This window comes from Chroicocephalus ridibundus, chromosome 1, assembly GCF_963924245.1.
Source record: "Chroicocephalus ridibundus chromosome 1, bChrRid1.1, whole genome shotgun sequence".
Taxonomy (NCBI): Eukaryota; Metazoa; Chordata; class Aves; order Charadriiformes; family Laridae; genus Chroicocephalus; species Chroicocephalus ridibundus.
This window is the reverse complement of record NC_086284.1, coordinates 33,693,958-33,709,300: the sequence shown is the minus strand read 5'-3', so window position 1 is coordinate 33,709,300 and position 15,343 is coordinate 33,693,958. Positions and strand designations below refer to the sequence as shown.

The 15,343-nt window shown below is 41.2% G+C and overlaps 1 protein-coding gene across 2 annotated transcripts in view; it reads left to right on the top strand.

Moving 5' to 3' along the window:
• Nucleotides 1-11,222, top strand: part of RB1 (RB transcriptional corepressor 1) — an 83,797-nt gene extending 72,575 nt beyond the window's left edge. For both annotated transcript variants that reach the window (XM_063334288.1, XM_063334296.1), the window contains 10 exons: nucleotides 2,655-2,773; nucleotides 3,198-3,343; nucleotides 4,038-4,183; nucleotides 4,757-4,861; nucleotides 5,940-6,053; nucleotides 6,145-6,311; nucleotides 7,209-7,239; nucleotides 7,572-7,714; nucleotides 8,193-8,242; nucleotides 9,520-11,222. In XM_063334288.1, the coding sequence (XP_063190358.1) occupies nucleotides 2,655-2,773; nucleotides 3,198-3,343; nucleotides 4,038-4,183; nucleotides 4,757-4,861; nucleotides 5,940-6,053; nucleotides 6,145-6,311; nucleotides 7,209-7,239; nucleotides 7,572-7,714; nucleotides 8,193-8,242; nucleotides 9,520-9,593 (1,095 nt within the window). In that variant the 3' untranslated portion in view covers nucleotides 9,594-11,222. The remainder of the gene's footprint in view (nucleotides 1-2,654; nucleotides 2,774-3,197; nucleotides 3,344-4,037; nucleotides 4,184-4,756; nucleotides 4,862-5,939; nucleotides 6,054-6,144; nucleotides 6,312-7,208; nucleotides 7,240-7,571; nucleotides 7,715-8,192; nucleotides 8,243-9,519) is intronic.
• Nucleotides 11,223-15,343: the final 4,121 nt, after the last annotated feature.

Below are 15,343 nucleotides of genomic sequence, written 5' to 3'. Positions count from 1 at the left end.
GTGTTGAGTCAGTGTTTTCACACATCCCACCATCACTGGTGCTGGCTGGTCTGAGCTGCTGGGGGCCAGATGGGTGACAACACCCTGTTTGTCTTGACACATTTTTAACCGCAGCGTCAATTGGTATTTGAGGGAGCCAAAAAAGACGTATTGGACTGGCAGCATCTTGCTGCTCAGTCTACATAAGAAGATGTTTCTACACAAAGAGTATTCTCTTGCTAACTGTGGTTCATCTAACTGATGGAAAGCAGCAGTAGGTTTCATAAATTCCTGTAGGGATTGAACGGGTTGTCGTCAGTAAATGCAGGACATCTCGTACTCTCTGTTTTCAGCTCTTTTCCTGCTTTGCTCCCAACCTCCGTGGTCTTGCTGCCATGACTTTTGCTTGTTCTGGCTCTGCTTGTGGTTCTCTGCAGAGCTGTCTTAAATCTGGTTTTGCTTTTTCTGTTAACTTTCTGCTGGTTTAGTGCATCAAGCTGACTTACTTGGAGGTTGGCTGATTGTCAAGGCTGGCAAGGAGAAGAGGAGGAGTGAAAATGATGCAAAAGTAGGCAGGTCCCTTCTGCAGGTAGAAAGCTACTGTGTCGCCTCACCTTGTCTAATGAAATCACACTCTCTGTAGTGAAAATTGGAGCAGGGTTGAGAGAGGACCTGGAACTGCTGGTCTCAGGTGCCAACTTCAAAAATAGTAACTTTTGCTTCTGTTTCTTGACCTCTCATTCCACTTTATCAAACCCCTTTTCCTCCTACCGATGCTTCATTAAGAACTCTTCTTTCCCAGGCATTAATAGCTAAAATGTGAAATGAAGGAAGCAGGATTCACTCTTAGTCAAGGAATCAAAAGATGTTTCAGCAATGAATTAGTGATTGCTGTGAGAAAGAAACTTGCAGCCTTCAGAGCGTGGTGAAACACTGATGGGAACAATAAAAAGGAAGAGGCCAAGTGGCTGTAAGAATAAGAAATGGAGAAGGTCATGCATCTGCACTTCCAGCAAAGAGCTGAAAGAAGCAAATGAGAAGTGCATGCACTCCTAAGTCCAGGGAAAGATGATGCAAACCAGCCCAAGAGCTGATCTGGTTGAGAAATAGTGGAGAAATAACTATGTGGTTATGAATCAGTAACCGATGTTTTTCTGCTGTGGATGGAACAGCTCCAGTATTGCCAAAATCATAATTTAAAAATTACATAATGTGAAAAACTGTAAATCTCGACTCACGCTCGTCTTGTTACTCTGAATTTTTAGTTGATGCACTTCACAAGAAAAGCGTTCTTTTTTATTTTTAGAAGTAAGGCTAAATGAGGAAAGTATCAATGCTAGTTTTGATTCTAGTAAATCTAGCCTAGTTTTACTCGGCCTTTTCTTATTGCCTTAGCCAGGTGATGCAGCTTGCTTTCCATGTGTGCTGTGCTCCCATTTGTTGTTGTAGCTCCAGATTTGTCATCTGTGCCGTCATATTTTAATATTAGCAACATGCATTTCTAGGATCAAAGAGACCTCGGACAATTGGACGATGCATTATGTACAAAGTGTTGAGCTGATTGATTTTACTGCTGTCTTTTGGGAGAGATCATTTGGAGGAAAAGGCTGGATGTTTGGTTTTGCCCACTTCATTCCCAGTCCTATGGACACTGCTTTCCACCCGAGAAGGCAGGTGTTTGCTAATCAGATGTTCTTCTGTTCCTTCTGGAGTTCTGATGCTGCACTGTTGCAAGGCAACGTTGTGCTCAAGGGTGATTCTCCTGTTTAAAGAAAAAAAAAAAAAAAAAAAAACCCAGAAGGCGGCCACCCTGTGTTTTCAAAATTAGTTATAAATACAGTGCCAAAATGTTTTCCCAGGCAGCCTTGCTGCCTCAGCACAATTCTACTCTGTACATGAGATTTTTGTTTCTGCAAGCCTGCTGTTATTACTAATGTCAGCAGTAGTACTAATGTTGCTCCAGCCAGAACTATCTCCGTTCCACTTACATCCTCTCTGCATCACCTCGTGGTAGGTTCAGGCTTATTCCAGCTTCACTGCCTAAAGTACTGGTAATTGACCTACAATCAAAATGGTTTTTGTTTTTGCGCACAAGGGCAGAGACGTAATGCATCCAGAGTGACGATAACTCTTGTCAGAGGCAGCTCTGGAACGTGATACTGCAGAGGCTGAAATAGTCCCCAGTGCAGTCAGATGAGTTATAACCATGTTTTGTGTATTATCATATGTAAAATAATGGGTGGATGTTGTAGCAGACGTGGATTGACACTAGGTAGAGCGGTAACTTTCAGTCACCGACAAGATTTTGAGGGTTTTTTTTGGAAATGTGACCTTTTATGTATTTTCTTCTGTTGTTTGCTCTTCTTTTCAGGAATGGCTATTTAGTAGGAAGTAATAAGAGACTTCAGAATACAAATATGTCTCAACTTTGCAGTTGGCCTATATCTAGTGAACTGCTATTAAAAGAGAAAAAGTGGTGTATTTAATAGTTAAAATTTGTCAGTTAAACGGTTAAAATTTATCTGGCAAAACATGAGTGTTTTGAACTATTTCAAAGCATTAATCTTCTGGTTAGCATCATATTTTGGGGGTCGTTTTTAGAGAAGAAGGAACAAAATCTATCCAGTGTGGTTGTCTGTTCTCAGCAAAATGTACTGTTACTGTCCTTTTTCTAGGGGTCACCTCTGTTTGATCTTATCAAGCAGTCAAAAGAACGAGAAGGCCAAAGCGATCAGCCCGAGCCCACTTCCACTCTCAATCTGCCTCTCCAACATAATCACACTGCAGCAGACCTGTAAGTGACGTGTGTGCTTGAGGTCTAGTAAAATGTGAAGTTAACGTTGCCCTTAATATTTAAATCCACTTGTATTCTGTTTTCCTACTTGTTAAGCTTGGTACTTAGGTTACGCTGAACTGTTGTGTTTGCTGCTGCTTATTATACATGTAAATTTAGCTAAATCAAATTTTGAAATCATTTTTTTTTCCAAGCCCTATCAAACTTGTAATTGCAAACTGTTATATTACTTGCCTGGGAATAAGTAAGTCCTTTTATCAGGTTTTTAATCAATAACTTGAATTTTTAGTTCCTGATACAGGAATAGCAGGTTACAGTAGCAATTAATTTCTTCTAATGAGGGAAGAGTTCCTGCAATATTATGCCTAAAAATTTGTTCCTTTATCCTGTGATGTTAAGTGCTTAATGTATGTTGAATCTCCAGTTACCTTTCTCCTGTGAGATCTCCTAAGAGGAAAGCATCTGGACCTTCTCCAAGTGCTACTTCCACCCCAGATGCTCAGCCATCTGCGAACCCCCAAACACAGAAACCACAGAAATCTACCTCCCTCTCTCTGTTCTACAAAAAAGGTTTGTTGCTTCTGTATATGCTGAGATTGCAAAGTTACCTCTGGTTATTTAACATTTTTGGCGTTCTGGAGCTCAACGTTTCTTAAAAGATTGTAATAGTATCTGTGCTAAACACTGTGCAAACCCTCATCTGTCTCCTGAGAAACAGTAAAACAGTGCCAGCGGGTTAATGCATGCACTCAACACACTGCAAGTGCGAACTGAAAACTTACCTACTGATTGTAAGAATGGCCATATGGACTCAGATGGAGGGTTCTTCTATCGTGGCATCCTTTTTCCAGCAGTGCGCATAAATAGGTGTCATGGGAAGCTTAAAAACTGGGCAAGCATATATGGTGCTTCCCTTGAATGCTTTCCCAAGTTTTGACTTTATCCACCTTGGGGTTTTTCCTGGGCTTAGTAACTCTCAGTAGATTCATGTTCCAAATGCTTGTTCAGACTCTTTTTGAACTGAAATAGACATACGTGAGCAGCATTGTTTGGTGGGGACTTCTGTGTCTCTCCACTGCCTGTTGTATGTAGAATCTTCCATTTATTTTGAACCTGGTTTCTGCTACCTTCCTGTGATGGCTCATGCTCCTTGTAGTGGGAGGTGGTGAACGTTCAATTGCTGTCCATCCTCCATCATGTTCCTTTTATCTTGTATACTCCTATTATTACGATTTCAGTTTACTTTTCTTCTCTGTTTCTGAAGTGTATCTACTGGCCTATCTTCGACTACGTACCTTGTTCTTTCGGCTTCTCTCTGAACATCCTGACCTGGAACCCTTGATCTGGACCCTCTTCCAGCACACGCTGCAAAATGAGTATGAACTTATGAGAGACAGGCACTTGGACCAGGTAACATTAACAAAAAAGTTTTTTAAAGTTTAAGAAGACTCTCTTGAACAAAATGTTCCTTATACTTTTTTTTTTTTTTTTTAGCCATTAGGAATTATTTCTTTATTGATCACTCAAAGGAGAAACTAAATTAGAGTGAAGTCTATGATCTCATTTTTTTTTAAGTACTGGTACGCACTTACTATGGAATCTTCAAATACCATTTACGGCTATTTTCAAAATAATGAAGACACCCCAAGTTTTCTAATAATTTGCATAAGAAAATACTGATTTTTTTTCTTTGGGAAGACAACATGTGTGGCTGATAAATGTTTTGTTATTCTGCCCTAAAATTGCAGCACGTGAAATGAGTTTGAGAAGATACTATCAGCTCCAATTAGTTGATTGTCATACAGAAGTGGAGGGAACAGTAGTTGACTTGTGTTGTGGGAAGTCCTCATGAAGTTGAGTTGCGTGCTAGTTTACAGAGCACCGTCAGTAGTACGAAGCTCATCAATTGATTTCTGAACTTGAAATGAAGAAGCTGAATTCATTTGCTGCGTTTCTAGTTGTCTTGTCTTGTTTCTTTAACAGATCATGATGTGTTCCATGTATGGCATATGCAAAGTAAAGAATGTAGATCTCAGATTTAAAATAATAGTTTCAGCATACAAGGAGCTTCCCAACACAAATCAAGAGGTATGGAAATTCTTTAATGTTATCCTTCCATAAAAACATTATAAGCTAATTGTTTCTCTCTGTTCCTCTAAACCAAAAACAAGGTACGCTTGAACACAGAGAAAAAAACTGCTTCACTGTATCTCAGTTTTGTGGAGGACAAAACTGTCTCTAATGCTAAATGTCTCTTTAAACATCTCGCACAAATAATTTGGTGACTTTCCTCAGAAAGCAAATGTCGTTCCACTTTTTTACTTAGAGCTACTACATGATGGGTTATGATTCTATTTGAAGATTCAGGTCCAGTGCTAATAAGATTTTCAAAGACAACCCAAGCTCTTTTAAGAGTTACCTTAACTCAGCGTTATGGGGCGATAAGCAGGTAACTTTCTGTAGAAGCTTTCAATAGAAATAAAATATCAAATAGATATGTACGGTTATATATCAAGCAGGGTATATATGGATTAAAGTTGCAGGCTTAATTCTGACACTAAGTCATCCCGTTCTTTGTAAAGGCCTTACTGTACTTAAATCTTTGCACAAAATGTTAAATAAATCAACAGAAAATCAAACAGTCAAACAGTTAATTGAACCGTAGGCATCCTTTTAGTAGCTGAATTTCTCATAGTGTATTTGTGCATCTTGGCTAGACTCTAGACTTCTGTTTCCACGCCTAAAGAACTATTTAATCCACATCAGGTTGGTAATGATTTCCTTTTTTTTTTTTTTTTTTTTTTTTTTTTTTAGCCTTGCAAGGCGTGCACAGTAGCAAAGCCTTTTTTTTGGCAATTGTACGCGTGAAAAGAAATGGAGCTTAAATTTGGAAAAATGTTGTAAAACTGCATTTGCACAAAGGGGCTTTGCCATTTAATTAAGTAAGGTGCCTCTACTGATGTTCACAGATGTTTTGGAAAAAAGAAATAATTTAAAACAGTTCTAAATAGTAGTTACAATGGCTTGCGTGTGATACACATGCCATCTTATCTAACACGGATTTTTTTGAATGGCTTTGAGTTTGTCAAATGTAAAATTGTCATCTGTTGTTGTTGTTGTTTTTTTTTTTTTTTTTTACTGTGTCTGATTTTCTCACCCTCTGTAGACTTTCAAACGTGTTCTTATCAGGGATGAGCAGTATGACTCCATTATAGTCTTCTACAACTTAGTGTTTATGCAGAAGCTGAAAACAAACATTTTGCAGTATGCCTCCAACAGGGTAAGCTGCTGGTTGCGTTCAGTATTAATCATTTAATAGAAGTGGAGTATATAGACAATAAAATCTTATGATTATTTTATTATTTCTATAGCCTCCCACTCTGTCACCTATCCCACACATGCCTCGCAGCCCTTACCAGTTTTCCAACTCTCCTCGGCGCGTCCCTGCTGGCAACAACATCTACATCTCACCCTTGAAAAGCCCATACAAATTCTCCGATGGGTTTCAGTCACCCACAAAGATGACTCCAAGGTCTAGGTAGGTTGTTGACGAGCATTTCTTTGACTAAATTAAAGGTATTTTGGAGATTTTAGTGGAAGCAAATTAGAAAACCGCACAGTCTAGTTTGTCAGTAGTCTGTGGTTATTATACCTTTTCTGGTTAATGTATTTGGAATCTTTATTCACCTTTGAGCTCTCTTCTGTTTCAGTTGAGTCAGTGTGATCAAGGAGTTTGGGTCTCTTTTTTTTAGAATAATCGCATCCAAGAGGGGTTTTCAGACGTCGTTGCTTAAATGTTGTTGGCTTTGACTTTGGATCACAATCCTGAAAAACACAGATGAGCTTTGTAGAGTTGTTTAAAGAGAAAATACTTTTTTGGAACAAAATGCATCAGAGGATTTTGTTGACTGAGCAGAACGTTTCAAACTGTTGGTCGCTGGTTCCTAGCAGATGAGGATGACAGCAAACGTGCAGGTCTCCAGTGGGTTTTTCAAACTAGGATCAAGCAGGTCCCATTGCACCTGGCCCACTGTGTACAAAAGTTAAAATATTATTGCGTATTTTAGGTTGAGGTCTTGCATGGTTTTGATTAGCAAACGCCTAAAGGTAGTGATGAAAGGATGATTATCTGGGTACCCAGCACTGAAATGTCTTCCTGATGATAAGGGATGGACTTCGGGGGCTTCTGATTCTTTCAAGAGGGTTTATTTTTCTCTCTGTATGGTAGGGTTGACTTGGCGATTCAGCATTCACTGGCCCAAATAGAAACATGAGCGGTCTCAGCACAGTAAAGCGCGGTATGGGTTTGCACTGTTAATGCAGAGAGAGAAAGAGACTTTGTTAATGTTTGGTGCTGAACGGTGCAAATTAGTGGATGCTTCTATCATTGTTAAATGTAGATTAATCTTAAGTACTTCTCTTCTTCATTTGGCAGAATTTTGGTGTCGATTGGTGAATCATTTGGGGTGAGTTTTCACATTTTTTGATGTCCGCTCTTGAATGCGTGTAACTTCTGGAGGAATGGGGGTAGCTTGCTGACACCTGTAGAATCGGCCAGTTGAGTGTGTCTCATTTAATGTGGTATATTATGGAATCTGTAAGTGCAAAGATTACAGGGGTGTCCTCTTAACTCCTTTCAAATACCCAGACTTCACTTTTAAAGTGTCTTGCATTTTATTTTAGTTGCTTTGAAAAACTGCAGAGTTTTAGAACTCCTAATTTTTAGTGGATAATTTGGAAAGTTTGAGTAGTTTGAGGATTTATTGGCAATTCTTTCCTTATTTTCTTGCAATTGCAGGCTTCTGAAAAGTTTCAAAAGATAAACCAGATGGTGGGCAACAGTGATGGCCAGCTAAAACGCAGCGCAGAAGTAAGCGCCGCTCCTAAGCCACTGAAGAGGCTGCGCTTTGATATAGAAGGGCAAGACGAAGCTGATGGAAGGTGAGAGATTGTTCTTGGCTTTTTGGGAATCTTACATGTATTTGGATCTTAGGGCCTTTCATCCTAACTTCATCCTGACATCCTAACTTCTGTTAATTCCTGAGCTTCAGTAAATACATGAAATGAGAGAGGATAGCGTAATACTTCTCAGTTAGATGTTTTGATGTCAGAAGGAAGGATTTATTCAGTGCCAATACATCCAGCAGCCCGGTGCTTCTGCTGAGGTCTAAACCATGCTGTTGTCTTTAGTTAGTCTTTTAAAAAACAAACTCCAAATTTTTTAGACATGCGAAATCATGAAAACATAGAAATGAAACACCTCTTGAGTTTAGTGTGGACAAAAAGAGAGTTTGTATCTTTGTAAGAGAAGGCGATAGCGGTGAAATGAACTAACCTTGATTTAAAGTTAGGTCATGAGGATAAAAAAGGGTTTATTTTTTTTTTAAATTCCACTTAATTGTATGCTTTCTCTCTGCAGCAAACACCTACCCCAGGAGTCCAAGTTCCAACAGAAGCTTGCAGAAATGAGTGAGTATTACTTTTTTTCATTAACTGCACAGCGGTGAGTGCCTTGGGTAAAACGGTTTGTGCCCACTCAGATAAAAACATTGCTCAACTCTGATGTCATTTGGGTAACTTGCTTAGTATTTTTGTACTTGCTCTGTTTAATCTTGAAAATGCAGATTATAAAATGGAAATCCTGAAAAGCCTTTTTGAGGATGTTAAACGGCACAGCAGCATAGAAGATGCTATATTACACGTGAATAAGAAAATGAGCATGACACATTCTTCCTAAACATTAGAATTCTTGAAATGGAATGAAATGCTTGCCAAGGCTTCCCCGTTTGCTGTAACGACAGACCCTTAGCTGAGAGCTTGCAGAGCGAAATCACTAGTAATTAGCAGCAGCTTTTAGTTGACCAGAACACCTTTTTAGGTGATTACAGTATAGTCAAGGAAAATAATATACACAGGAAAATTGTATGTAACTTTGTATGTTGCTTTTCTGTCTTTTATACTAAAATGCCTGAGGCGGCTTTTTCTTCTACCGTGGATCAGCATTTCTTTCAGATTTTATGGGATCACTTTTCTGTTTTTTCAAATTGAAACTCAAATCTGGCTCATGATAGGCAAAACGGCCCCATCCCCGCATCTGAGTTGTGTTTTCCACTCCCGAGAAAGGAGCACACTTGGTCTGACCGGGCGTTCTCACTCTCTGGTGGAAGCTCAGCTCTGGAGCTCAGCTGATTTGCCCATTAAAAACTCTTCCCTGGCAAGCGTTTGCTCATCAAGATAGGTATGAGTACGGATCCAGGCACCTCTCGTTTATTTTAGGGCAGGGAGAACGCTGCAGCGTTTCCTTGCGGCAGAGGTGAAGAAGGGATGTTGTGTCTCAGGTCCGGTTGTGTTAGCGCGTGTCACTGGGGGAAAAGGCATCTCCTGGGCAGGCCGGCGCCGGGATGCGGGCGCTGCTCAGCCCCCAGCATCTGCCTGGCGGCGAGATGAGACCCCCATGTGACGCGGTCCATCTGCCCGCCCTCAGGATGGAAACCGGCAAAGTGAGGGTACAGACGCCACCAGAATTGAGTGGAGTGAATTTCTTAAGATGTGTGAGATTGAGCAAGAATTGCTGAAGCAACTCGGAATTAAGTGTTCATTTTTGAATGAGGGGTTGGTTTTGAGTCATGTACTTCTATGCCTTGTGCCGTTACAAATTTTTACAATAAACAATCACGTCGGAAGTAATTCTGAAGAAAACAATTGAATTTCATTCTTGGTTTGCTTTTTGTTTGTTTTCTTTTTAGCATCTACTCGAACACGAATGCAAAAGCAGAAACTGAATGATGGAAACGATACCTCAGCCAGCGAAGAAAAGTGAGATTCTTCTCAGGAGCAGGGGCTGCGCTGCGGACCCTCTGATATTGCTTTTGGTTTTACAGCCTTCATTAACTGAGTTGCTTTTTTAGTTGCTTTTTATTCTGAAACTGCTAGTTGAAAGCATTTGGACTTTTTAAATTTTTAAATGTTTTTTCATGATACTTTGCCTTATGATGTAGCATATATACAATGTAAGCTACTGAACTTAATTTATATATATTTTTTTGAGGATTTTAAAAATAGACTTGGAAGGTGTCTTAGTTTCCTATTGCACCATTAATGATTTAAGCCAGTTCAGTCTCCTTGGATTGGATTTTTCTGTCTGAAGACAAAACATTAGCTAGAATGACTTGAAATGCACTAATTTTGTTTCTTAGATTTCAGTTTTTAGGTGTTCATTACTTGCAAATTTTGAAAATGAGGGGCCAGATACTGCAAAGATTTTTGTCTCTGTATAATTAGCGCATCAATTTCCCATTAACTTAAACTGCATGGCAGTCATAGACCTAATTAGACCTTCTAATGTGGGTCAGGGCCTCGCATTAGACGTACAACCTGAGTTCAAAGTGAACTCGTTGTGTAGCCGTAACTACTGAAACCAGTACTTAGCGTTTTGTAGTTTTCCTTCCCCAGTTCTCACCCCGGTGTAATTTCGGAGGGCATTTACACTGTCCATCAGTTGGAATTTCATGGAATATGAATCCCACGGGGAATCTTCCCTGAAGCTGAAGCTTCTTCCCATGTGCAGAGTACCTGAGGTGCACTTTCTTATCTTGGAAAAATCTCAATTATTTAAAAAAAAAAAAAAAAGAATGCCAAACCAACATCCCACCTGGTACACATAAGATTTCAAAATTCTAATGATGTCGAATTTTCTTGACGACTTTAAATTTTCACCCAACTAACTACAGCCAAGCCAAATAGCTTGAGAAACGGGCACCAAACCTCTTCCCTGCAGCTGAAAGCGGAGTGGCTCCGGTTGGGTTCCAGGTAAGAGAAACCTGGTCTCTAAAAGGCACAGGGCACCATCTCCCGTTGCCCTCACGCAGCGGCGGCACAAAAGCTGAACTCGATGAGCCCGCGGTGGGGAAAATCAGTCTGCCTTATTTTACTGAAAAGGCAGAATTTCATAGTCACCTTGTGAACTGTTACAACTAGTAAAACAAACCCCCAAACCCCAAAACTTTTTCCAGCTTAGGTGTTTTTAAGTTCCTGATTCGGATACTAGAATTTTTCTTGCAACGATAATAGTCAGTTAAGGAAAGCACAAGTTTTACTTCCAGTGGATGAAGATGTAAGTAAATAAATGAAGTCCTGCTTTAAAATCACCCATTTTTATGAAATTTTTCAGCTACTTTTTGCAGTTTTACAAACAGAATATATGTTAACATTGGGGTATGCTGACAGTAAGCTCTGTTACAGCCATTGAAGTTCTTCCATGCTCCTTTGGCCAGAGGGGTGACGTTAGAGTCCCGTACCTCAGCAGGTTCAGTATCTCTTTCCTGTGACAATGTAATTTTTTTTTTTTTTTTTGTTCAAGACTGAAGGCTTTACATCAAATGTACAATAATATTTTATACAACTAATCAATTTATCTCCTTTCAAGATAAATAAATTAGCTTTTAAAAGATTTTATAGTTGGTAGTTTTCTTTTATTAGATGGGAAGGTGACTTCGTATGGTAATGGTGTGCTGCTGTATCAGGCTTCCACCGTGATTCTGCAGCGGGTAGAAGCAGAGAGATGTACAAGCTGGTACAATCCCTCCATCTCCGGTGATTCTCTGCTGGTGCAGAGGTGCAAATAATTGGGCTTGGAGTTCCCTCCAGAAGTTTCCGTAGGACGTTCTAGGAACGTTTTTGCCAGACCTTTTGCTCCAGGGCCACCATTGGTAACGCTTCTGGCGGAGGCAGGCCCGTATCGCGTCTGGGTGACTGTCGCGGCCCTTGTGGAGGCTGCTTGGAGGCAGTTCCCTCCGTGAAGTTGGTGCCTGCGTTGAGCAGCGTTCCCATCACTTCACCATCTCGCTTTTCCCCATCGATTCTTTTGCTTTTCGGAGCTGCCGGAAACCACCCGGGATGTCAAAACTTCTGTGTAAGCCGGCATGGCTTTCTGGGCCGGCGACCCGGCTTGTAGGCACGTCAGCCTCGCTGGCTCCCTGCCCGTGCTTTATTAGAGTCCGTAGGTGCCTGTGACTCATGACTCTGCTGAACTTGCAGTGCTATTTGTAGCAGCGGCGTTCGTGACAATAATTAGAGCACAAAGGCCACTGGCTGACTTAACAGTCCCTGCCCCCTCCGAAAACACATTTTCAGAATCTTTACTTTTAAGCAGATACAGATGGGAATAAATGCGTATTGAAATCAACGGCTTTTTATCAGATTTGGAAATCTTGCTGTGTTTGAGAGGTACCTTTCTTACAGCGTGACCTTGTTGTATTCAGAATGGGCTGGAATATTGAAAGTGTTTCAGGAAAAAAAAAAAAAATTAGAATTCAGAGCGGAAGAGTGGGACAGAAAACAGGACGGGGGTTTTGGGTGCCTAATGGTGAGGACCGCGTCGCTCATCAAACTCTCCTAATCCCGGTGGAGAAACGTACGTTTGTGGCGAAAACTTGTCTCTCTTTAAGCTGTTACGTGCAAAATGAGATCATGGGAAATGCATCTCGGAGATCCTGTTCCTCTCTCTTGATGCTGAGGGGAATTTTATCCTGTGGGCTTGGCTGCGTAGCCACCTCCAGGCGGATGAGCTGACTCCCGGCCTTTTCCACACGCTGTTTGCTCGGAAGTGCAACCTGCCTGTTGGCGGGTCCCAGAGTGGCTGTTGGCGGGTACCGGTGTCAAATGTGAAAGAGCTGGAGAAGATTATGGCTGTGTGATACCGATGCAAAGTACAAGTTGGAATATTTTAAAATGGAGCAAGTACCTGGCCCTAATGTGCATCTGCTTCAGAGCCAATTCTTGGTGTTTTGAGGACAATTTCACTAATCATGAAGTCACTGAGGGCATTAATTTCTTTGAAAGGTGGAAATACACTTATGCAAATCCTCCGGCTCGTTTTCATTCTGCTTACAAATACTTTATCTGGTGCCGGTTATTTCCTGAAGAACACAAACAGTCTAAAACATCTCTCTCAAATATTCTCTCTGTTTTATTTCTTTTTTTCCCCGCACTGCTAACTACGCAGTCGCCTCTGTGTCCGACTTTCTTTACTTCTACTGCAAAGAAAGGAAATGGCCCACTCATACTTTTCAAATATCACGGCATTTTTATTAATGGTCTATTATAACCAGGCCAGTTTATAAAGAAACGAGAAATCAAAACATAATTTTATGAACAGACTGTAAACTTTCTATATCATCAGGCGGTAGCCAAGGCGTCCTGTCCCTGTGGGGTAAACAAGTGCTTTGCTTTACAAGGAAAGCCCAGGGAAGTTGTTCAGATCATATAAAAACAGCGGTTTACATAGTTACCAGGCATTGTGACAAAAATCTAGAGGTGGGTACGAGATGACAACGCAATGCTGGCTCTGAGCTTCAGCAGCTTAACCTTTAAATGACCCTGTCCCTCTCTTTTTTTTTTTTTTTTTTCTTCTTTCACATTCCATTTGATTCAGAAAGTTATTTACCTGGTGCCCTTCCTGCAACGTTGGAATACCCCTCTTTATTTAAACCCCAGACACAGTTTACACTTGACCTTATTTTCACCTTTTAACACCTTTTTGTCTGTGGTGTCCTAAAACAGAACAATACTTACATACTTAAATACTTTATTAAGTATTTAAGATGCAAGATCCACAAGCATAAGCTTGTTGCAGACCATCTCACCATGGTACGATTGCATCCCTGATTTCTTCTACAGTGTCCCATGATTGTGTTTCAAGAACGTATTTCCATACACACATCCACATTTAACCACCTACGCCCCTCTGTTTTGTTTTTTTTTTTTTTTAAAACATTGACTTTTAAGTGCCAAGGAAAGTGCATGCAATGAAAGTTTAAAAAAAAATATTAAATAAATAAATGTCTCTATGACTGTAACACCATCACATCCAGGTCAGATGAGGCATATTGCAGGAAGAAAAGCCACCACTGACATGTTGGATCTTTAGAAACACCTTCATTCACTCCAGAGATGCTTTTTTTTTTTTTTCCCCCTCAAAATTACAGGCTTTGTTAATTCCTCTGAAATTGCAACTAGGCTTCAATGTGTACAGTAGGCTGGAAATAACGAGCAGGAAGGAAATACATTGGGAAAAAAATAAATAATGGCACTATTGGTTATATTAAGCCAAAGACGCCTGGCTAAGAAAGTGCCATTTTGACTACGGTAGTTGTTGAACTACAGGGATATGAACTGGAGCCAGCTTAGGAGGGCGGTATCACTGTATCTGCAGTGCTGTCGCTCCATGGAGTGGTGGCTCTTCACCGAGCACAGACTGTTTTGGGTCAGATGTTGAGTTAAAACCAATCATTTCACATTTACAGTTTTGGTTTGGTTCTTTGAAAGTAAAACAACTGAAACATTTGGCGAGACCTTTTACAGTACCTTTCTTGGGAAGGCCAGAGGCACCAAAAGGCTGTTGTTAAGTGTCACGTGTGCCCAGCTGCTTCCATTGCAGGCCGGCGCAGTGCTGTGGCGCTGGGGCAGGATCCAGTGCAAGCTGCTACCCAAAGGTTGGGCTGTGGTGGGACAACGTCTTTCTGTGTGCTGCTAGGGCTAAGAAAATGCCAGCAGATGAATCTGGCAATTCTTGAGCCCGGGACTGAAAGGGGCAGAGATTTCACTCCAGCCATCGCAGAATCATAGGAGGCTTAGAGTTGGAAGGGACCTTAAAGATCATCTAGTTCCAACCCCCCTGCCATGGGCAGGGACACCTCCTGCTAGACCAGGCTGCTCAAAGCCCCATCCAGCCTGGCCTTGAACACTTCCAGGGATGGGGCATCCACAGCTTCTCTGGGCAACCTGTTCCAGTGCCTCACCACCCTCACAGTAAAGAATTTCTGATATCCAATCTAAATCTCCCCTCTTCCAGTTTAAAACCATTACCTCTCATCGCTCCACTCCCTGATAACGGGTCCCCTTCCCATCCTTCCTGTAGGCCCCCTTCAGGTACTGGAAGGCCGCTATAAGGTCTGCCTGGAGCCTTCTCTTCTCCAGGCTGAACAACCCCAACTCTCTCAGCCTGTCCTCACAGGAGAGGTGCTCCAGCCCTCTGACCTACCTTCGTGGCCTCCTCTGGACCCGTTCCAACAGGTCCCTCCCTGGCTTAACCAAAACTTCTGGAATTCCCCAGCCCTGGTTTCCCGTAGCATTGCTTTGTGTCTATGCTTTAGTACGACTAGCGCTGGGCTGTATCATCTAAATTTTGTAGAAAGGCTGTGCCCTACCATGCTCTGTTTTTACTAGCTGCATTAATAGCTGTGTGCCTGAGCCAAGTACTTTTCAACACAAACGTTATCAAAAACTGATCTCGTCCACCGGGGAAGTTGTGGTTTTGATGAAACTGCATTATATACTGGAAAGTTTTTGACCGGTTTGAACACAAAATACTGACACAGCTGCTGAAGTATGGACTTAGGCTGCTGGAGGAAGTTGTTCTAATCACTGAGGGGGTGGCAGAAACGTGCCTGTTCGCAGTGGATCGTCCAATATTGTTCTAGTTAAAGTCTGAGGCAAATGCCTCAAACGTATCTAATTTTTTTACCGCAGCCTTTTCCAAAATAAGTTGCTTATGGCCCTCTTACGTGCTGT